General features: G+C 38.6%; 1 protein-coding gene across 1 annotated transcript in view; it reads right to left on the bottom strand.

Annotated features, from left to right (window-relative positions):
- LOC126249154 (uncharacterized) overlaps positions 1 to 25,101 on the bottom strand; it is a 325,728-nt gene that overhangs the window by 230,483 nt on the left and 70,144 nt on the right. Inside the window, exon 6 of the mRNA XM_049950809.1 lies at positions 11,733 to 11,799. Within this exon, the coding sequence (XP_049806766.1) occupies positions 11,733 to 11,799 (67 nt within the window). The remainder of the gene's footprint in view (positions 1 to 11,732; positions 11,800 to 25,101) is intronic.

The raw sequence follows: 25,101 nt of genomic DNA, 5'->3' as shown, positions 1-25,101 counted from the left end.
AATCTAGCAGCCGGCCTCTGAATTGTTTTGATGTCTTCCTTCAATCCAACCTGGTACGAATCCCAAACAGTCGAGCAGTACTAAAGAACAAGTCGCACCTTCCCTACCACAACCCTCACATGCTCGTTCCATTTCAAATCACTTTGCAGCATTATCAATAGATATGTAAACGACGTACCTGTGTGAAGCAGGGCACTACTTATGCTGTATACAAATATTATGGATTTCTTTTTCCTACTCATCTGCATTAACTAACATTTTTCTACATTTAGAGCTAGCTGCCATTCATCATGCCAACTAGAAATTTTGTGTAAGTTATCTTCTATCCCCCTACAGTCACTCTACGACAACAACTTACTGTTGACCACAGAATCATCAGCAAACAACTGCAGATTGCTGCCCACCCTGTCCGCCAAATCATTTATGTATACAGAATAACAGCAATCCTATCACGTTTCCCTGGGTCACTCCTGATGATATCCTCATCTACGATGAACATTCACCATTGACGACAACATCATTAACTAAATGTGTAAAACCCTATAATTAATTCGTGAATGTAAACTGTATAATGATTATTACTGAAGTCTTCTGATTAGTAAGAAGTTTATGTATTTATACGTATTTATGTAAATGTAAAATGATGATGCGTGTAGAATGTACAAATTACTAACTATTGAAAAGATGTATGTATATGTAGGCGTAATGTATAATGTAAAATTTAATAACAACTTCACTTTCATGAATGTGTAAAATGTATTTTTGACAAAGCTAACTGCATGGTAAACATGCTTAACGGCTAATAAATAAACATATGAAAAATATTACTTAAGAAGTCTCTGAGCCACTCACATACCTGTGAACCTATTCCACACATTCGTACCTTCGTTAACAGGCTGCTGTGGGGCACTGTGTCAAATGCTTTCTGGAAATCTTGAAATATGGCATCTGCGTATTGCCCTTTTTGGGGTGCACTCAGCCTCGTGATGCCAACTGAGGAGCTACTCGACCGAATAGTAGCGGCTCCAGTCACAGAGAACCATCATAATGACCGGGAGAGCAGTGTGCTGACCACACGCCTCTCCTGTCCGCATCCTCAGCTGAGGATGACACAGCGGTCAGATGGTCCCGGAGTGCTGCTATTGCCCTTCATTCATAGTTCATAGTATATCATGTGAGAAAAGGGCAAGTCAAGTTTCACATAAGCAGTGCTTTCTAAAACCATGCTGATTTATGGATATAAGCTTCTCAATCTCAAGAAAATTTATTACACTCAAACTGAGAAAATGTTCAAGGATTCTGCAGCAAACCCACATTAGGGATATTGGTCTGTAATTTTGCGGGTTTGTTCTTTTACGCTTCATATATACAGGAACCACATGCGCCTTTTAACAATCACTTGAAACTTGGTACTGGGTGAGTGATTCGTGATAAATGCAAGCTACTCTTTGTAAAACCAAACTGGGATTCCATCCAGACCTGGTGACTTATTTGCTTTCATGTCTTTCAGTTGTTTCTCTGTCAGGGATGCTTATTACTATGTCTTCAATTCGCGAGTCAGTCCAATGGTCAAATGATGGTATGTTTGTACAATCTGTCTGTGTGAGGAATTTATTGAACATACAATTTAAAACTTTGGCTTTCATTTTGTTATCTTCAAGTTCCACACCAGACTGGCAACAAGCCTTAGACTCACTTAGAGATTTTACATATGACCTGAATTTTCTCAGGTTCTCTGCCAGATCGTTCGCTAAGGTATGACGGTGTCAGTTGTTGCATGCTTCACACACATCTTTTCACACACGCATGAATCTCTACTTATCTTTGCTTGTCGTTATGTGTGCGTTCTCCTTTGGACCAAGAGTGCAACAGCCTCTGCTTCCTCAGCATTTTCCTAACTTTCATAACCACAGTTGCTATAATGACATCATTATCGCTAATCCCTTTTTCTAAATAGATGTTATCGATAAAGTCAGACTTATTTGTAACTACAAGGTCTAAGCTATCTCCACTGTGTGTAGGCTGCTGAACTAGCTGTTCAAGACAGTTTTTTCAGAACACATTTTCACACATTTTCAATTCACATAACTGTCTGTCTGTACCCCCACAATGAATTCACAGACTTTCCAATCTTTAATCAGTAGGTTAATGCTATTGCATGATTTGGATATTTATGCACTACTGACAATAGACTTTCTTTGAATGTCTCTAGAACTGTCACAGAAGAGTCGGGTGGCCAGTAAAAACATACAACTATACTTGGTTCAACTACATCTGTTATACACGACCAGATACCTTTACTGTCATACTCAACTTCGACCTCAACAGAGAAAATATTTTTATCATATGCAATGAACACTCCACCTCCTATGGCCTATAATCTATCTTTACAATACACATTCCATGACTCGCTAAATATCTCTGAGATTTCCACTTTGTTACGAATACTTCAACAATTTACCGATCAAATTTTGTAAGTCAAAGTGTCTTTACTCTGGATGCAGTCTGACTTCCCTTGCTGTGGAAGTAAACTGTTAAGGTAGACAGAATCCTAGATATGCAACTTGCCACCCTATTGTTGTGTCATCAATGAATGCTGATGTGTTAACAAGCTATGTAACTGGCTGTTCAGAAGAAATGAAAACTGCGCTACAGACTAAATGAATTGACACTTACAAAAATATGAGATTAAACGACTTAAACAGAAAAACATGCGCAAAGTTTAAGAAATGCACTATAACGAAAACACAGGAAAAGATAAACAATTAACTTGCCGCTCAATAGAAGTGTATCAGCTGAGAGCTGGGGCCTGGCTTGATTACAGTACCCAGTGTCTTTACACATATAAGAAACAATGGAAGAGCTAAGACGGATGAACCTTGGGGAAAACCACATGTGATTTCTCCCCAGTCATAAGCATCTCCCTCAATTACATTGGTTGATTTACTAGGTACAGTTTTATGCATTCTTTTGGTTAAATATAACGTTATCCACTGCTTGGCTACACCATCAATTCCATAAAACCTCAGTTTCTCTAGGAGGATATTGTGATTCACACAGTCAAATACCTTAGATAATAACAGAAAATACCAACAGGTGCTATTTTGTTATTTATGTTTTTAAAATTTGGTGAGTGAACATGTACATGGCATTCTCAGCAGAGAAAATCTTCTTAAATCCAAATCAGATGAGATACTATTCTAGAAAACATCACATTCTCAAAAATTTTGGAAATTAGTCAAACAGGTCATTAGTTGAAACATCCTGGCAGATTAAAACTGTGTGCCGGACTGAGACTCGAACTTGGGAACTTTGCCTATCACAGGCAAGCACTCTACCATTTGAGCTACCCAAGCACAACTCACAACTCGTCCTCACAGCTTCAGAACTAGCACTCCTGGAAGAAAGGATAGTGCAGAGACATGGCTTAGCCACAACCTGGGGGATGTTTCCGGAATGAGATTTTCACTCTGCAGTGGAGTGTGCGCTGATATGAAACTTCCTGGCAGATTAAAACTGTGTGCCAGACAGAAACTCAAATTCGGGAACTTTGCCTTTCACGGGCAAGCGCTCTACTGTCTGAGCTACCCAAGCACGACTCATGACCCATCCTCACAGCTTCAGTTCTGCCTAGGTTCGCAGAAGAGCTTCTGTGAAGTTTGGAAGGTAGGAGACGAGGTACTGGCAGAATTGAAGCTGTGAGGACGTGTCATGAGTCGTGCTTGGGTAGCTCAGATGGTAGAGCGCTTGCCTGCAAAAGGCAAAGTTCCCGAGTTCGAGTTTCGGTCCGGCACACAGTTTCAACCTGCCAGGAAGTTTCATATCAGTGCACACACCGTTCCCGAGTGAAAAACTCATTCTGGAGGTCATTAGTTATTGGCACCTCTCCTATCACCTTTCTTGTAGAAGGGTTTAGCAATGGAATATTTCAGTCTCTCTGGAGAAATGCCTTACTAAGTGTTGCATTGCGTATTTCAGATAAGACAAAGATTATATTGCTCTGTTGGAAACACCATCAATTCAATATGAACTTTTAGTTTTGACAGAATATTTATTTCCTTAATTTCAGAGGGAGATGTCGGTGATACATCCGTATGACTGTAGTTTACAAGAGTTGATTTTTCAACATAATGCTGTGATTTTTCTCTGGAGCTATTTGTTCCTGTATTTTCTACTAGATTTAAGAAATGATAATTAAACACATTGGCTACCTGTGACTCACCATTTATAGCCCTTCCATTTAATTCGGTAGTGATGTTATCACGTTCTTTCAACAGTTGTCTTCTCATATCGCTACATTCCATATACTGATTTCTGATATAATAAGCATGTTCCTTGGTTCTGCAATAAACTTTCTTAATAATTTTGAATAGTTTTTGTAGTGTGCAATTATTGCAGGATCTTTACTTGTTGTTACCAAAAGATACATTTCCCTTCTCCTTTCACAAGATACTTTAATACCTCTGGTGACCCATAATGTTTAGATGGCTGTTTATTGCCTTTTAAGATTAGCTTTTTTGGATAGCTATTTTCAAATAATGATATGAATTTATTATGGAACAGATTAAATTTTGTGTCAGCATTTCGCTTATTACAAATTTCATCCTCTGTAGTCCAGTGAAACTGTCAGAAAAAAAAGCCTGTACCTTGCAAAAGGTGGGGTAGAAGATTTTATTTTTTTAACTCGTTCATATTGTTGGAAAGGTTACAAAACCAAGTTTTGCCAACAAAATTTCTCTTGGGAAAACTTTCTGCAGTCAAAAAACTTCGAAAATTTCGACTTTTTTCAGTTTTTTCAAAATATCTCAGTTTCATTTGCTCCTATCGCTTTAACGTCTATTTTCTTTTTTAAAGAGCACAAAATTCTCTACAAATTTGATTCTAACCATTTTTTTCTACTCCCAGTATCTAAGGCGCTACAGCGCGTCAAAAAATACCAATTTTTCAAATTTCGAACAAAGTGGCAAATTACCTAATTATTGAACACTGTTATTTCAGTTTCTATTTGTGTAGTATAAACATATTACTCATCATGTTATTCATTGGAATTTACCATCTCACTCTGTTGCAGAGCCAGGACAAACAGCATCATATTCAGTAACTACGAACACATTCACGTCGGATTGCGTGAAGTTTATTTATGTTACAATATGTAATACGATTGCACGCAGGTACCGTACATTTTTTACAGATGATTGACGTTAATGATCAGTTATAAGAAAAAGTATGTAGGAATTGTTCTTTAGCGGATAAAAGCATATTTATTCTTTGGCGGGCGGAAGGTAATTATCTCTGGTGATTGTTCACAGCGCGCTGACAGATATTAGTACACAACAATAAGGGTCCTACAGTTTGGAGTCGCTTCCATTCAGTATATGTTGTGGTGCTGAAAATGAGTATGTCTGACATGAATTTGTGTTTCATTTGCGAAAAAACTGTGGTGAGTGGTGGACGCAATGTGAAAAAGAAGCCGGCCGGTGTGGCCGTGCGGTTCTAGGCGCTTCAGTCTGGAGCCGCGTGACCGCTACGGTCGCAGGTTCGAATCCTGCCTCGATCATGGATGTGTGTGATGTCCTTAGGTTAGTTAGGTTTAAGTAGTTCTAAGTTCTAGGGGACTGATGACCATAGATGTTAAGTCCCATAGTGCTCAGAGCCATTTGAACCATTTGTGAAAAAGAAAGGACTGAGCACACTTATTGATTGTAGTGCTAAACGCAGGGAGTCTGCCCACACCCGTTTTTTGAAAACGTTCAGTGAAGTGATGTTGCATGAAGCATGCTACAAGAAGTACATTAATAAGAGAATGATAGCAGCTAGCCTTCGACATCCTCAGGAACCAACAGGTGTGCTACGTCGGTCGCAGGGAAAAGGTCAGTTCAATTTCAAAGAGAAATGCTTCTTATTTGCAAAAGGGAATTCTGATGACTTTTTAAGCAAGCAGTTAAAATTGCCATATGTCAAACGAAATTTTGTTTACAAAGTAATGAAATTGGAAGTGCAATCGACAGTATTAGAACAGGCTTAACGGCGTGGTGATGAATTTGGTCAACAAGTGATAGAGCGGATTCCAAATGTAAATGATTTGGTTGCTGCAGATGGGTGATACCACAGATTTTGCTAGAGAAAGTTCTTTCACCGTGTTTCAGCTACTGGACAGAATCGAGGTTACCGACCTGCAACACAAGTAGATGAAGGCATGGAGGCTATATTTGCCTACCTGGAAACCAATACGGAAGAATGTCAGTTTTCTACGGACGATCTGTTAGAGCAAATACCCACATCACCTCGTCCTGATATTCGAACTGTCAAGGCTCGCCTTCTCCAGAAATATGGTGACGATATGGTGATAGCTGAAACAGCTTCAAAGCCAGGCACAAGAAGATGCTGATGTTATGATTGTAACATCTGCCATTTCAAGAACCAAAGATTTTGGAAGTGTTGTCATTGTAGGAGAAGATGTTGACCCGCTTTTGCTCATGACCGGTTTGGGGCAAGGCATTGAAAACTTATTTTTCTAGGAAATGCAGAAGACAAATGGTTTTCCACTGCATCTTACAAGTTTGACAGTGAATATATTCTGTTCACTCACGCCTTTAGCGGATGTGATGCAACATCCACTTTTTTTGGTCGAGGAAAAATTAAGTGCTGCAATAATGTTGCGAAAAATGAACACCTAACCTCAGTGCTTTGCACGTTCAATGAACCACATGCTACCCGTGAAGAAATAATAACAGCAGGAGAACAGGTTACTATCGCATTGTATAGTGGAGGTGTCAGCAGTTCCCACACACTAGACCATTTGCGGTACCAGCTATTCGCCAAGTCTGCCACAAAGAGCAAACTGAATCTTGCACGGTTGCCACCTACACAAGATGCTGCACAACATCATTCGCTGAGGACTTACCAACAAGTCCAAAGTTGGATGGGAAACTGGAAACCTCCTGAGAAATGGGGCTGGATTCACCGTGACCACGGTCCAATATTCGTTATAATGAGCCAAGATCCAGCACCTGAAGCACTTCTTCACATTGTTTCATGTTCATGCAAGCTGAACTGCGGCGGAGCGTGCTCCTGCAGAAAAGCGGGTTTGAAATGTTCTTCAATTTGCAAGAAATGTATTGGGGTCAACTGTGAAAACGTGCCAAAATTTTTATATGAAGACAGTGAAGAAGATGTTATGGAGGATTTTGAAGAGGTCAATCTGGGATCAGCTCTATGTACAGACCCTGAATCCGTAACTCAAGATATTTCTGGTGACACTGAGGAACCTGGCCCATCAAAACGTTGGATGTGATGCTCATACCTGTCTCAAGTGCGCTAAAGTGCGATATTACAAGTATTACACACCCAGAACTGTCAACATTTTTTAGTAACTGACAATGCATTTTAATTGTAATAAAGCTACTTATTTTTAATGTCAGCTGTGTGGCCTTTATACACAAGAATAATTACCTACCTAATTAGGTTGCCTATTGCACTAATAATAGTTCAGTTTCTTGAGACAATTTATTGTGTGTGTGTGTGTGTGTGTGTGTGTGTGTGTGTGTGTGTGTGTGTGTGTCTTAATGGTGTATTTTTATATTTATAGTTTTACAAATACCAGGGCTAAGGTGGCCCATAGTGAACTTCAGGTAGTGATGAAAGAATCACAATAGTTGGATGACCAGCAATCCTCATGTTGCATACAGAGAAATTGAATACCTGAAAGTGAGGTGGTAAATTCCAACATATAGCATGATGTGTAATGTACTTATACTACACAAACAGAAACTGAAAAAACAGTGTTCAAAAATAAGGTATCTTGCCACTATGCTCGAAATTTGAAAAATTGGTATTTTTTGACACGCTGTAGCGCCTTAGATACTGGGAGTAGAAAAAAAATGGTAAGAATCAAATTTGTAGAGAATTTTGTGCTCTTTGAAAAATAAATACACGTTAAAGCGATAGGAGCAAATGAAACTGAGGTATTTTGAAAAAACTGAAAAAAGTCGAAATTTTCGAAGTTTTTTGACTGCAGAAAGTTTTCCCAAGAGAAATTTTGTTGGCAAAACTTGGTTTTGTAACCTTTCCAACAATATGAACGAGTTAAAAAAAATAAAATCTTCTACCCCACCTTTTGCAAGGTATATCTGCAATTTGACTGGACTACTGGTAAACTATTTTAAAAAACATTTGTTTTGGAGTCACTAATTATCCTGATATTCACTCAGGACTATTAATACTGCAAGGCACCATCTTATCATCTTATTTTTCCGAACTGTGCATCATAATAAAGAGAGCGTTTGTTACTGGTAATACAGTTATTTTCTTGCTCTGAGATTCAGCAAAGAAAACATCATCAACCAGGGGCCCAATGTCCTTGTCCACCTGTGTTGGGAAGTTAATTACTGAGATTAAATTGTAGGATACAAATTAGGTTTCCAGATCACTTTTCCCATCAAAATCCTTTAGAAAATCTACACTGAAATCACCACATACAATTAATTGCTTGCTGTTGAGCATAGTAAGGAATCCAAATTTCTCATAAACAGTTCAGAATTTCCCAGTGGAGATCTATTAAGTTACAATTAGAAGTAAACTATTTTTCAGTATTAATCCACAAGCATACACTTGTACATGCTGATCACTACAAAATCTACTTCTCTCAGTGCTTCTGAACTTGTGTTCTGTCTCAATGTACATAACAACTCCACCTTTTTCCATATTAGTTCTACATGAGTAAGATGCTAGAGCATAATTCTTTATATTTAACTTTTCTAACCCTGTGGTTATGCGGTTCTTGGATAACCATAGGATGTCTATCTTTTCAGAGCTCTCCAAATTTTCTAAGCAGACAAGAAACTCTTTTACTTTGTTACTCAGTCGCCGGCCGGGGTGGCCGAGCGGTTCTAGGCGCTACAGTCTGGAACAGCGTGACCACTACAGTCACAGGTTTGAATCCTGTCTTGGGCATGGATGTGTGTGATGTCCTTAGGTTAGTTAGGTTTAAGTAGTTCTAAGTTCTAGGGGACTGATGACCTTAGAAGTTAAGTCCCATAGTGCTCAGAGCCATTTGAACCATTTTGTTACTCAGTCCTCTAATATTCTGATTAAATATGCTAACATTACTTTTCCGATTATTCTTTGTGGGGATATTCTGTTATTTTAGCTTATTTCACATCAATGTGCCTGAATCTTGACTCTGACATAAAAAAGTACATCTCGGAAACCAGTAAGCACAGGGATCTCGCTTTGTGTGAGGGTAGCCTATATACATACTCAGCAAGCCAATGAAAGCTGCATAGCAGAGGGTACACTGTACCACTACTAGTCATTTCCTTCCCTGTTTGACTTGCAAATACGGTGAAGACAAGCTCTCTCCACAAGCCCTAATTTCTTTAATCTTACCTTCATGGTCCTTATGTGAAACGTACGTTAGCGGCAGTACAGTCATTCTGCAGTCAGCTTCAAAGACCAGTTCTGCAGATTTTCTCAGTAGTGTTCCTCGCAAGGAACGCCACCTTCTCACCAAGGATTCTGATTTGGATTCCCAAAACATCTCTGTAATAACTGCTTATTGTTCAACTGTAGCAGTAGCAAATCCAGCAGCCTCTCTCTGAATTGCTGTGATGTCTTCCTTTAATCCAAGCTGTTGCAGATCCCAAACATTCAAGCAGTACTCAAGATTGGTCACAGCAGCATCCTATATGCAGTCTCCTTTACAGATGAACCACACTTTTCTAAAATTCTCCCAATGAACTTAAGTCGACCATTTGCCTTCCCTACTACAGTCCTCACACGCTTGTTCCATTTCATATCAGTTTGCAACATTATGCCTAGATATTTAAACATCGTGACTGAGTCAAGCAGTGCCTTACTAATGCTGTATGCAAACATTATGAGTCTCTTTTTCCTACTCATCCTCATTAACTTACATTTTCCCCCATTTAGAGCTAGCTGCAATTCATCACACCTACTAGAAATTTTGTGTAAGTCATCTTGTATTCTCCTACCATCACTGAACTTCAATACCTTACCATACACCACAGCATCACCAGTGCATAACCACAAATTGCTGCCTTAGGGCACGCCTGATGATTCCCTAGCCTGTGACGAACATTCAACATCGAGGACAACATATTGGGTTCTATAACTTAAGAAGTCTTCGAGCCACTCACATAACTGTGAACCTACTCCATACACTCACATCTTCGTTAACAGCCTGCAATGGGGCATCCTGTTAAATGCTTTCCAGAAATCTAGAAATATGGAATCTGCCTATTGCTCTTCCCCTATAGTTCACAGTATATCACGTGAGAAAGGGGCAGCTGAGTTTCACATGAGCAATGCTTTCTAAATCGTGCTGAATTGTGGACAGAACCTTTTCTGTCTCAAAGAAATCTATTACATTCGAACTGAGAATATTTTCAAGAATATTGCAGCAGATTGATGTTATTCATGTGAAGGCCTTGTTTAGTATATACCAACCTCCGAACTGTAGCAATAGGCACTGCACCCGTGTGCAATTTCATTTGAGTCAGCAGCATTGTGCTCAACTCTTTTGTTCACACGGCTCACAGCAGTGTTAACCAAAGGCTGGTCATGGCACTGCAGAACCTCCACAAAACTCACACTTGTATGTTTAACTGCATCCTAATGCTATAATTTCTGTCTTTAGGTACGCTGTTCCCTGCTCCACCTACTATGATATGTTGCTCCTCTTGTCAACATCTTCACACAGATTCCCTCTGTCCTCTGGCTAAGACTAGCACTTGACTTCACAATACTGTGACCTACTACCTAGCAGCAAGACTCATTTTTTCCTACTCTTTGTTGGTATCCATATAAACTTAAGTTTCTTAGGTAGAAATCTGCTGTGCCCTAGTATATTTTCAAACAAAAGTGCCAATCAATGTTTAATTTTTGTGTTATGTACAGCATTAGCATGAGACAGCACTCATCTTGTATGACTATTGAAATGTATGCTATTACTTCCCTTCCTGTTTCTTAGACATAAACACAACGATGCTGCAGCCCTGGCCAGGTCTGCAGTTCGCTCTGCCGCATAATAACTATGTGCTCGGTCTTGTTTACATGCCTGTCTATTGCTAAATACTTCCACGATACAGTAATTGGTTACTCCTCCCAATGCTTTTAATTTTGACTTTTCTGTATGTCACAAGATACGATTTGTCCACATTAGTTTGGGACAAACAAATAAAAAAATCGTAAACTAGTTACAAATGTTACCCAACACATTCACATAATACTCATAACCTTGCTGGTAAATGATGAGTCTCTTCTTGTGAAACACTTTAAAAAATGATGAAAAACATATGCCACATCTGCTAATACGTATGACTGAATTTCACAAATTAGTGGTCAGTCAAAACAGATGAGGAAGATTGTAATACATTCAGAGAAAGTTGAAAAATTCAACTGAGAATATCATTATAATACTAAATTTTCTAAAACCAAAAGGCAAATTATGCCAGAATTTCCCTTGATGTAAGTGTGGATAAATATATGATATGGAGAAACGAAAGGGAAAAAAAGGGAACACAAGAAAGTCAAAGAAGTTTATAAGGTATCTCTTCTTTATGAGTGTTAAATCAGTGGAACATAGTTAAAATGGAAGTTCAAAATTTTGTAAGTTTTTCTCTATCACTCTGCTGCAATCATTGTATGTCGCACTCCATATGCTCGTTGTGACAATCAACTAAAATAATAAAATACTTCAAGGCAGTCCTCACCTGGGCTTCTAGGTCTGCTGCAGTATCTGTTTCACGTGGAACAAGCAAGCCTTCGCCAACTGGTAATCTGATCAGAAAAGAAAAAGAAAGATACTGAAATCATAGTAACATAGACGATACTAAACTGGAGTCATTACAGTTATCAGGTAAACAAGGAAGTAAGATTTGATTCTTCCTAATTAGTCTATTTGTGATGCCTAATGACGTTAATTATAACATATGTATGACATATTCCAATCAGCTGTCTTTGTTTCTGCTGTTAAGATGTACAATTTGTTATAAATTTCAGAATTACCTAACTGTGAAGCTGATAACATTCTGTACATATAAACATTAAAAATAGAGACAGTTGACCGGCACATGTATAAAATATATCATTAATAAATACAGCTGAATACCCAAGAGTTCCATTTAGCACAATGGATAAAAATGTAATGAAGTCACTATTAGGAAATTTTATAAAAAATTACTTCTTATTTCTTCCTATTTTATTAATTCTCCTACAAGTAAAGGAATAGTTTACATATTCCCTCATTTTATGGCTGTAACTTTTAACATCACCTAGAACATTCCATTTTTTTTCACTGCCTTCTCTATTATAAAAATGGCAGACACCATTCACTTCTTCTTGGACAACACTTTTATTTTCATTCATACACTGTCTCAGCTATAATAGGAGTGCACTCATAACATAACGATCATACTGCAAGTATTGGGAAACTACACTCCTGGAAATTGAAATAAGAACACCGTGAATTCATTGTCCCAGGAAGGGGAAACTTTATTAACACATTCCTGGGGTCAGATACATCACATGATCACACTGACAGAACCACAGGCACATAGACACAGGCAACAGAGCATGCACAATGTCGGCACTAGTACAGTGTATATCCACCTTTCGCAGCAATGCAGGCTGCTATTCTCCCATGGAGACGATCGTAGAGATGCTGGATGTAGTCCTGTGGAACGGCTTGCCATGCCATTTCCATCTGGCGCCTCAGTTGGACCAGCGTTCGTGCTGGACGTGCAGACCGCGTGAGACGACGCTTCATCCAGTCCCAAACATGCTCAATGGGGGACAGATCCGGAGATCTTGCTGGCCAGGGTAGTTGACTTACACCTTCTAGAGCACGTTGGGTGGCACGGGATACATGCGGACGTGCATTGTCCTGTTGGAACAGCAAGTTCCCTTGCTGGTCTAGGAATGGTAGAACGATGGGTTTGATGACGGTTTGGATGTACCGTGCACTATTCAGTGTCCCCTCGACGATCACCAGTGGTGTACGGCCAGTGTAGGAGATCGCTCCCCACACCATGATGCCGGGTGTTGGCCCTGTGTGCCTCGGTCGTATGCAGTCCTGATTGTGGCGCTCACCTGCACGGCACCAAACACGCATACGACCATCATTGGCACCAAGGCAGAAGCGACTCTCATCGCTGAAGACGACACGTCTCCATTCGTCCCTCCATTCACGCCTGTCGCGACACCACTGGAGGCGGACTGCACGATGTTCGGGCGTGAGCGGAAGACGGCCTAACGGTGTGCGGGACCGTAGCCCAGCTTCATGGAGACGGTAGCGAATGGTCCTCGCCGATACCCCAGGAGCAACAGTGTCCCTAATTTGCTGGGAAGTGGCGGTGCGGTCCCCTACGGCACTGCGTAGGATCCTACGGTCTTGGCGTGCATCCGTGCGTCGCTGCGGTCCGGTCCCAGGTCGACGGGCACGTGCACCTTCCGCCGACCACTGGCGACAACATTGATGTACTGTGGAGACCTCACGCCCCACGTGTTGAGCAATTCGGCGGTACGTCCACCCGGCCTCCCGCATGCCCACTATACGCCCTCGCTCAAAGTCCGTCAACTGCACATACGGTTCACGTCCACGCTGTCGCGGCATGCTACCAGTGTTAAAGACTGCGATGGAGCTCCGTATGCCACGGCAAACTGGCTGACACTGACGGCGGCGGTGCACAAATGCTGCGCAGCCGGCGCCATTCGACGGCCAACACCGCGGTTCCTGGTGTGTCCGCTGTGCCGTGCGTGTCATCATTGCTTGTACAGCCCTCTCGCAGTGTCCGGAGCAAGTATGGTGGGCCTGACACACCGGTGTCAATGTGTTCTTTTTTCCATTTCCAGGAGTGTATAATGGGTTGCTGCTTTTTCATGAACATAGCTTCATGTTATTTCAAAATTATCTTCCTTCAACCCATGTTTGTATATCTGTTCAAACCATAACTGTAATCTTGAAGACAAGCTTTCTACACAAGAAGATGAGATCAGCCTTCTGCATCACGAGAGAGATATACAATAAAAAGAATGTATCCACAGAGGCAAAGACAAGCCACTACAAGGCAACGGTGAGGAAAGCAGTATTATATGCTGCTGAAATGATGACACTAGGAAGAAATGGGGCACAAGAACTAGAGAAAGAAGAGAGAAAAACACTGAGAAAAATACTAGGTCCCAAAAGAGGTGGAGAGAGGTGGAGGCGAAGACCTACGGAAGAATTGTACCAGAACATGAGAACAATATCCGGGGAAATCAGACACAAAAGGGCAAGGTTTGCTGGACATGTAGTTAGGATGAGTATGGACAGAATGACGAAGAGAGTGTGGGAAACAACAGAGAGGACAAGGGGAAAGACAGGAACCAAGTGGGTTGTTGAACTTCAGAAGGACTGGTTGGAATTGGAGATCAAGGTCGAAGGAAAGGAAAATTGGAAGAAAAAATATACACCGACCAATATGCCGGAGGTCAATGACAGAAGTATATAGGGAAAGATTTAGAGTGTCACCAATGGAGCTAACAGGAGAAATGGAAACTGAAGATCTCAGAAGAACAGCGGGAGAGAAGAAGAGAAAGAATGAAGAGGTTCTGGGAAAAGAAGAGAAAAATGCAGTCCACGAAGGGGCTACCCGAGGTCCTACAGAGGCTGTCACGCAAGAAGAAGAAGACGAAGAAGGCTGTTCTGTAATACTTCATACTTCAGATGCAAGTGCAGCTGCTTTCAAGGTTGAAAACAATAGCTATAAGAGATATCTTCCACTTCTGGAAAGAGTGACATGGATAACACCCATAAGGAGTACATGGAATGATATAACTTGGGGATTCTCCAGAAACACGAATGTCCGAACTACCCACTGATCAGGTGCATTATTAAGGTGGAAGATATGCCACAAAGCCCCAACTTTGGCTGCTTCTTTTAGATTCTATCAGGATTCTTAAGAAGCATGCTCCAGCATAATGATCTGCAGTTGCTGTACCACCTTCTTCAAGTGTGATTGTCCAAACTGAAAATGCACACCATTCCTTTCACCATAATCCTTCAATGCTTTCATTTTCTTGAATCAACATAGCAAGGGAGCTATAGAGACAGAACTACCCCTCTCCGTTATGTCAAAGAGGTTCAACTTCATTTTGCCACCTGTTACGGTGTTGAATAATGATTCTAAGCTGCCAAAATGTAACCCAGTAAGTATCTATTGACAAAACTCCATATACTGAGCCTCCCATTACCAGTGACAGATTTACATATAGGCCAACTAAGCATGGGCCTAGGGACGGCACCTTAAGGGGGCAGCATTTTTTGCTCTGTACTCACTTTAACCTTTTACATTTTAAAATAATTGCACTTACAGACGACAAAAATTTTTAATATTGTTAAACAACTTGCTAGTTTAAATAAGCCTTAAGAATGAAATTTGACAATACAAACTTGGAAATGTACATAGTTTACTTGGTGACTGAATGGTAATTTAACATAGGGTTTCTGTCTGGTATCATCTTCATGATTGTTCAAAATATTTTGAAGTAAGCTGTCAGGACAGCAATCTACAATACAATGTTTGAAATGTTATTATTCTGGGAATGTTTTTGGCTTCTACTTAACCCCACCATATTTTCCCCATGAAAATACTGAGACCCCTGAAAAGCTGTGATAAACTAATCAGCAGTTTCTTAAATAGTGTAACATTTGTGGGCCTCAGTATGCAAAACTCGACTCTACTTAAATTTCTTGTAGAAATTACAGGGAAGTATGAAGTCAACCCAGCATTACTGTAATTAATGTGAAAGGTCTGTGGTTTTCAATATCTGAGCTTCGATTTAATGACACCCGTTTAACAAAACATGTTGATACTGGGAATGTTTTACATTTTTAAACACATGTTTATACAAAAAGAACATAAGCAGAATATGTGTGAAATACACTTCACAACAGGTTTAAAAATTTTATTTATTTACTTAGTTACTTTTTTTAGCAAAAAAAGAAGAAACTAACTTTCGTTTGTCTCATTTTTTGTGCTCCAGCCTGCATGATATCAAAGTCCCCACTCTGTGCAATCAAATAGTATGGGGCATTGCAAATTGATTTATTAAACTTCTTAACTGAGCTTTTATTCTTCGAGGAAGGGTTATTTTTATTTTGTGTTGGAGCAAAAGGTGCATTTGCATGTAGGTCCCGAGTTCGAGTCTCGGTCCGGCACACAGTTTTAATCTGCCAGGAAGTTTCATATCAGCGCATACTCCACTGCAGAGTGAAAATCTCATTCTGATAACAGCAGTGTTCACACAAATAATAACACACCACATCAACTGCCAACAAGACTACTTAAACTGTGTAGTCTGTCTTCTCTGCCCACAGAAACCACTAAAATGTTATAAGAATAAGTACAGAAACCACTAAAATGTTATAAGAATAAGTGGGATAAGAGACAATCCAGCACACCTGACTGCAAGATACTGCAAAAATTATTTGCTTTTTAAATTATAAAGACAGTGTCAAGAACATTCAGAACATATTTGCGTCCCAGCTAAAATTCCGGCCGATGCAGGAAACAGAAGCCAAATAAGGGAATGTCCCTTTTTTTTTTTTTTTTTTTTTTTTTGCGAGACGAATTCCAGCCAGCAGTTGTGCTTCTACTGTTCACTGACAACAGAGGGACAGGCGACAATGAAATTAAATTATTCTGCATTGTCGTTCTTACACAGCACCATTACTTCCAGTAACCGAGTTAGTCTGTTCATCACTCCATGTTTAAAGGAAAAATCTTTAAGGTCATGTGCCATGTTTAGAGTAAAAAGCTTTGTGCTCATGTGCACTGTAGTATGATTGGAACTGGATACAATCTTTCTTTCTTTCCTTTTACAATTTTTTTCTTTTGTTTTGACTGTTGGTTGACAATTTTGTAAGTGCGTTAACATGAATAACAGTGAAAAAAGCGAACGTGCAAAATTAAGAGGGGCAGCATTTCGGAAGTTACTGAAGGAAAGGCAACAACAAGAAGCCAGTGATCTAAAAACACTTGGGAGAGTAGATAAATTTTTCCCAAAAAATGTTACTGGTTCAGCTTCGAGTTCAAGTAGTACGGATGATATTTCTGGCGCTGCAGCTGTTGTAAAAGAAGTAAATACAGACGAAACAAAAGTTTAAAATGAAGAAAAGAATTATTGCTGATTTCGAGTTTCACGAAAAACTAAGTGTCGAGTCAGACATTACAAAAAGAAATAACCTCGTTAGTGATGATCCTGCAGAATAGTGTGTCAGTGAATCAACAATCAACATTCTCTTACAACATGGCATTAATCAAAATTGTAACAGTGATTTTTGTAATTCAAGTAGATCAATAGGTGACAAAACCCTATATTTGAACAAAAATGAATTTTGTTGTAAACTTTTAAATGGTGAATCAACTTTGCATGATTTTCTAGTATACTCCTGTAGCACCAGTGCTGTTTTTTGTGCACCATGTAAATTGTTTGGAGGTAAGGCCGCAATTCCTACTAATGGTATTGCAGACTGGAAAAATATTTCTAAAATTTTATCTCATCATGAGAATTCACTTGAACACAAAAACTCTGAGTTATCACTCTTAACAAGAAAAAAAGTCACTTCGAACAATATATAACCATTTTGAGTCATGCATTGAGACAGAAAAAATGTACTGGCGCAGTGTGTTGAAAACGGTGTTTGCAGTAGTGAACAAGCTAACAAGTCGTGGACTTCCCCTAAGTGAACACGTTGAAAGATTCCATTCATTACATAATGGTCAATTTTCGATGTTTCTTGAACTTATAGCCAAGTCTGATACTTTTCTCGCAGAGCACATTGAACAATATGGAGATCCAGGGCAGTGGCATACAAATTATCTTTCTTCAACAGCCTGTGATGAAATAATAGAGCTTCTTTCTGAATGAATAAAAAGAATTATCATAAGTGAAATAAAACAGGCCAAATATTTCTTGATAATAGTAGATTCTACTGCAGACATTTCACATATTGATCAATTATCTTTCATATTAAGATATGTGAATGAGAATGGTGAACCTGTTGGAAGTTTCCTTCTGTTTTTACCAAACCTGGGACACAAGTCCGAAAACTTAGCTGAGGTCATACTAAAAGTCCTGTCTACAAATTATGTTGATATTACTAACTGTAGAGGCCAGTCATATGACAACGCAAGCAATATGTCAGGGACCTACACTGGTTTGCAGGCATGCATTAAAGAACAAAATCCGAAAGTGCATTATGTGCTTTGTGTGGCACATTCTTTGAATTTAGTCAGCACTATTGCTGCAAGCTGTTGTCGGTAGGCATGTTCATTTTTCAACGCAGTGCAATACCTGTATAATATTTTCTCTGCTTCTACACAGCAGTGGGATAAACTTCTTTCTTTCATGAAACCGGTAAGTAAAACGGTAAAAAGTTTATCAAAAACACATTGGTCAGCCAGAGAGGAAGCGTGTGTAAGTCTATATGAAAACTGTGAGGGTGTTATCAACGCCCTCACACATATTGCCAATAATACATTTGAAAAACCACCTATGCAAAATGAGGCTTCAGCTTTATTGATTCAACTGAGCAGACTAGAAAGAGTATTCAAGATGACAGTTTGGAAGGACATACTCCAGATATTTAATAGTGTAAATCTGAAATTGCAAAGTGTAAATATTGATACTAAAATAGTGCATGAATTATATGAATCACTTGTAGGATTTATTGCATCTACACATGGCATGTTTGACTATTATGAAAATAGATCCATGGAGATTGTGACTGATATAGACTATGAATGCAACTATAAAAGATCACAAAAACACAAACTTCAGGATGACGAAGAAGCAGACTCTGAAGTTTTTCTGACTGGAAGGGAAAAAATTTAGAGTCGAAACATTTCTCCCAGTACTCGACAACTTGTATGCCAAATTAGTGAGGAGGAAGGAAAGCTATAGAACACTGTTGCACTCCTACACAGGTTTCAGTAACCTTAATAACCTTTGCTGAACATGCAACAAAATTCCAAGTGTCATATGACACAGATTTAGAGCCTGCCTTCCCTAGTTAATGTGTACATTTTGCGGGACTTTTGAAATCTTCTGAGATCGGTGATATACCAGTCGAAATGAGTACATTTTTATGAAAAGAGAGGTTACAGTCCATGTTTCCACATGTTGACATTTCTCTTAGAATATTTCTTTGTATGACACTTACAAATTGTTCAGCAGAACACTCATTTTTGGCTCTTAAAAAGACTGAAATCGTACCTACGTTCTACGTTGTATGAGGAGAGATTGAACGCCTTGTCCATTCTTCACATCAATGCCGAGATCCTAACTGATTACCATCTGAAATATGAAGATATGATCACTGAGTTTTCTGCCGTCAAAGCCAGATGCAAACTTTGCTGACTGGTGAGTTTGTTTATTTATTCATATTAGTTTTAAAAATTTAAGATTATAATGTGAATTTTATTATAACTCAGAGCACATTCATTGGATTTACAAACTACATATTACCTGTTTATTTTACAACTGCCGATGGCAGAACGCGAACTAAACCTCATTTACATGCAGACATGACCGAAGGCGCCCTACAATACTAAACAATACAAGAATGACCCAGGTCACTCGGCACTGTACAGTCAAGTCATACTGATACTGTAGTATATTACAACTGGTGTGTATTCTTGGCATCTGCTGAAATGTATAGTTATCGCGGAAATATGTGTAATCAGAGAGTACCCTCAGATGAAAAAGTGTTAATAAATAACATAGCTCAGTTCTGTTGATAAATATGTAAAAGCTCTGCTAATACCGTTAGAAAGAGCTACGGTGAGACCAGTAGCTGCAGTACAAAACTGTCCAGCCCTTACATGGATTAAAGGTATTGTGTACACTTATTATGCAGCATCTAGCTACACAGACCCCAATGCTTTACATGTTAACTATTAGATTATAAAACAAATTTGATTTTTCCACACTAGTCTGTAAAATTATGTATTTGCAAATCCAATAATCCGTTTACGTGCCAAAACGGGTACCATTAGCCTGTAAACAGTAGTTCACTGCTGTAGTTTAGTGCAAAAGTTACTAGTGATGGTGGAACGAACATATGTATGTACAGACTGTGCTGTTAACAGCAAATGACGACATATAAATGTGTCAGCTTGTATAAAGTAGACATGGCTTAAAGCCAAAACATATGCACTTGATAATGGCCTAAGGCTGAAATTGCAATAATGGAAATACAAAGTTTAACAGTCACTGGTGTAAACATGATGTCTTTCAAGAAATTTCACGACTGTGAATCCCAGTTATGAAAAGTTAATTAGTTCTGTGTTTGTTAGTCTGTATTTAGTTATTAGTTCATGCACTGAAATCTCTAAGTGGATCTAAGGCTTCCATTCAGTACCTTGTTGACCATTCTTGTTATTTAATTATGAAGGTGGTAGTAAAAAATGAGAAACTCAGTGTTTGCTTAGCATCAACTTCATCATACAGCCACGAAATTGCGCTTCAAGAAATAACAAACAGCAAACTATGCTCATGCAGAAAGAAAGTCGTTACAGGTATTATTATGTAGCTTTAAGTGTAAAATTGTTTATCATTATAACTGTGCAAAGGTGGACTCAAAACAAGAGATATGGAAATGTGATAATTGTGTAAAAGTGGGCACTATAGACAGCAAGGAAGAAATAATTTCCGTGTTGTTAGAAGAACTGCAAAGACTGAAAGCTGAAAATGTCACATTGTCTGCCAGAAGTCAACAGAACAAAAGTGAATCCCAAGACGAGAGCACAAATTGTCACCAGCCCAAGAAGATACCAAAACATCTCGTTTCTCAGCAGTTATATCATCTGAATACAAGCAACCGTTTTAGTGCCTTAAGTGATAAAATTGATGAAACAGAGAAATCTACTCAGGTGGTAGGACGAGACAATGTTCCTAAAAATTCGACAAAAAGACCAATTGAGAGTCAGCCAACGAATAAGATTTTATTACTATCGGACAGTCATGGGCGAAACTGTGCATCATTGCTAAATGAATTTTTGAAACCCAAGTACTACACATCATCTGTTGTTAAACCAAATGCATGCCTCAGTGGTGTAGTTGAAGGGGCATCAGATCTTACTAGTGATTTCAATTTGGACGATGCAGTTATTATCCTTGCAGGAATAAATGACATTCGTAAGAAAAACAACTTTATTCCAGACTTAGAAAAGTTGACTGCAGCACTTGATCATACAAAGCTATTGTTATGCACCGTTCCCTACTGTTATGACAAGCCAGAAGTCAACGAAACAGTGTACAGATTTAATGAATATATAATGAATTTGTCATCTAATTTTGTTAATGTGAAAGTAATTGATGTCAATTTATTCTTGCAAAGGCCTGATTACACTAATCATGGACTACACCTGAACAAAACAGGAAAGCTCAGACTGTGCAGGAACATTGCTTCATCAGTATCAAACCCATGGAAACGGTGTGATGTAGTAAAAACACTTACAACCAGCTCTGCAAGAAAGGTCAGATTTTGTACCGGTACTGTAGAAACCAATTCATGCCAAGATAGACAGGGAACCAATGTGAATACAAGAAACAGATGTATAGCTGTGTCTCACCCTGTCACTGCCAATGACATATTAATACCATATGATGAAGTTCCACCCAAAGAACCTCAAGGACTGGAAAATAATTCCGATGCAGTATCTCCAAGGATAAAAGGTAATCCCCGATTTTCTAAGAGAGAAAGAAGAATTCCAAAAAGAAACAGTGATTTTTTATGGCCAGCACCCACCCGACCTCGCCAACGACATCTAGTGAACAAATCTCCAGCTGCGACATAGGTCTTAATGTATCCAACACAGTTTTGAGTGCAACGGGGACTAACGGTGTTAATGGACAAGCAGACCAGCAGAAGGACAGTAGAGGTAGCTATAAGAATCTTATTATTCTTCATCAAAATATCAGAAGTCTCAAAAGTAAATTAGAGTTTTTATCTGTAAATTTAGGGGACATGGACACTGTTGACCGTCCTCATGTTTTATGCCTTACTGAGCATCATGTAACAGTTGGAATTTATGGGCTGCAGCTTGATGGGTATGATCTAGCTACTCATTACTGCAGAACAAGTAAGGAGAAAGGTGGTGCTGTAATTTATATAGACAGTAAAATCATTTATAAATCTTTAGATCTAAGTAAGTATTGTGTAGATCAACATTTTGAAGTTTGCGGGACTGAAATTTCTGCAAAGGACATGTTACTTACTGTGCTTGCAATTTACAGAGCTCCAGCAGGGAAGTTTTGCATCTTTATGAATAAGTTAGAATCTCTTTTGACCAAATTGTTCTCTAAAACTAGAAATTTAATAATTGTAGGTGACTTTAATGTCAACTTCTTAACTGATAACAACCTCAAAACTGACCTGGACCACTTAATGAATTCTTACAACTTGGCTGCGATGGTTACCTGGCCCACTAGAGTTACAGAAAATTGCAAGAGCCTTCTAGATAATATTTTCATTGACAAGAATAGAGTCAACAGTGCTAGTGTGAGCAAAGTAATTTATGGCCTGTCTGACCATGATGGACAACTTCTGAAAGTAAATAACATCAGTTTGTGCAATAAAATCTCCCACACCTATAGGTCCTATAGATGTATAAACACTGAAACTGTGTCTGCCTTTAACGACTATTTGTCACAGATAGATTGGGAGCCAGTGTACAGCACATCAGATGTTAATGATAAATTTAACCTTTTTTTAAATGAATTTATATCTGTATTTGAAATGGCTTTCCCAAAAAAAACTGTCAGAAAGAACAATGAGGTTTCTTCCAGTAAACCATGGATTACTGGAGGTATAAAAATTTCTTGCAGGACTAAGAGGGAGTTACATGCCTCACTAAGAGTATCAAATGATCCCCTTGAAAGGTCTCATTTTAAGTTATATTGTAAAATTTTAAAAAGGGTGATAAACAAATCCAAGAGCCTGTATATTAAGTCTGAAATTGATAAATCTGAGAACAAAATAAAAGCAGTTTGGAATGTTATAAAGAGAGAGTGTGGCAAGAGTAACAAGAATGTTAATACCACAGAGATAAGCTATAAGGATGAGGTTATTCATAATCCTGTAACAGTTTCCAACATATTCAACAATCACTTCATAACTGCAGCAGAACAAGTAGGTTGTAACGGTTCCTTAAATGCTGCTACGCATTTATTACATAGAGCTAACCCTAACACGTATGACCCAATTTGTATTGCCCCAGTTACTATTACTGAAGTTAAAAATACCATCAAGGCCTTAAAAAATAAAAATTCCACTGGTATTGACAACATTTCACCAAAAATACTGAAGCATTGTAGTGACCACATATGTCAAGTCCTGTGTCACATTTTTAATGAGTCTATCCAGCAAGGTGTTGTCCCAGAGAGACTAAAGCTTGCCGTTGTGAAACCACTTTTCAAGAAGGGTGACAAAACTAATTTATCTAACTACCGTCCAATATCACTACTAAGTAGTTTCTCAAAAGTATTAGAGAAACTAATGTATACAAGAATTGTAGAACATCTTAACAGCCACAACATACTCAACAGAAACCAGTTTGGTTTCCAAAAAGGTAGATCAACTGAGCAGGCTATTTTTTCTCTCACAAATGAAATTTTAGAGTCAATAAATAATAAAATGTCACCTATTGGAATTTTTTGTGACTTGTCTAAGGCCTTTGACTGTGTGGACCACAACATTCTCTTACATAAGGCTAATTTTTATGGCTTGCAAGGTAGCATTGGTAGATGGATAGAATCATATCTGCAAAACAGAAAACAGAAGGTGATAATTAATGGTGCCAATGATAGTCCCATTTCTTCTGATTGGGGCACATTAAAGTGTGGTGTGCCTCAGGGGTCCATCCTAGGACCTTTGCTTTTCCTTATCTTCATCAATGATCTCCCACTTTGCACAGACACCGAGTGTAAATTTACTCTTTTTGCCGATGACACCACTATTCTGCTTGAAAGTCGAACTAACAGTGACCTAGAAAATAAATGTAATGCTGTACTCGTTGACATCCTACACTGGTTTAAGTGCAATGGACTAACTCTAAACATTCAGAAAACTCAGTATATGCAATTTCACACATCTCAACAAGAAAATGAAGTATGCCACTTAAACTGTGGTAACCAAAATATACTACACTGTGAATCATCTAAGTTCTTGGGCATTCTAATTGATGGCAAGCTGAACTGGTCTGAGCATATCTTAGACCTACATAGAAGGCTCAGTGTGGCAACTTATGCTCTGCGTGTAATCACCCCCATTGGTGATGAGGACGCTACTAAAGCTGCCTACTTTGGTTATTTTCATTCTATCATGTCGTATGGCATAATATTTTGGGGCAACAAGCCTTTAGCCAAAAAAATATTTACTGCACAGAAGAGAGCTGTTAGAATCATGAGTGGTGTTCATCCAAGATATTCTTGCAGAAGTCTGTTTCATAAGTTACAAATATTAACACTTACCTCTCAATTCATATTTTCTTTGATGATTTTTGTTTCTAACAACCTATCTCTTTTTAAAACTAATAGTGAATGTCATGATCATAATACTAGGTCTAAAAATGATCTACACAGGGATCTGAAACATTTAAGTCTTGTTCAGAAAGGTGTTCATTATTCAGCCACAAAAATTTTCAACTCCCTTCCATCAGGTATTAAAGATCACATTAATGTCTTACCTACTTTTAAATGTAAATTGAGAGAATACCTAATGGTAAATTCCTTCTATTCTCTTGATGAGTATCTACAGATAAAGCAATGATTTTTTATACTGATAAAAATTTGTTTGCTATAGATCACATTAACTGTTTAAATTGGAAAATGTACTATATTTCCTTTTTAGGTATTGTTTTATATTACTTGAGCTATACCTTTGATTTGATTTTAACCTACAAACTTATTCATAATCTTATGGTACATTTTTGTCATTTTATATATGTGTATTATTTGTTTAATTTGGAAAATGTACTATATTTCCTTTTTAGGTATTGTTTTATATTACTTGAGCTATACCTTTGATTTGATTTT

This window comes from Schistocerca nitens, chromosome 3, assembly GCF_023898315.1.
Source record: "Schistocerca nitens isolate TAMUIC-IGC-003100 chromosome 3, iqSchNite1.1, whole genome shotgun sequence".
Lineage (NCBI taxonomy): Eukaryota > Metazoa > Arthropoda > Insecta > Orthoptera > Acrididae > Schistocerca > Schistocerca nitens.
Note: the sequence above shows the minus strand (reverse complement) of the source record. Positions and strands in the feature narration are given on the sequence as shown.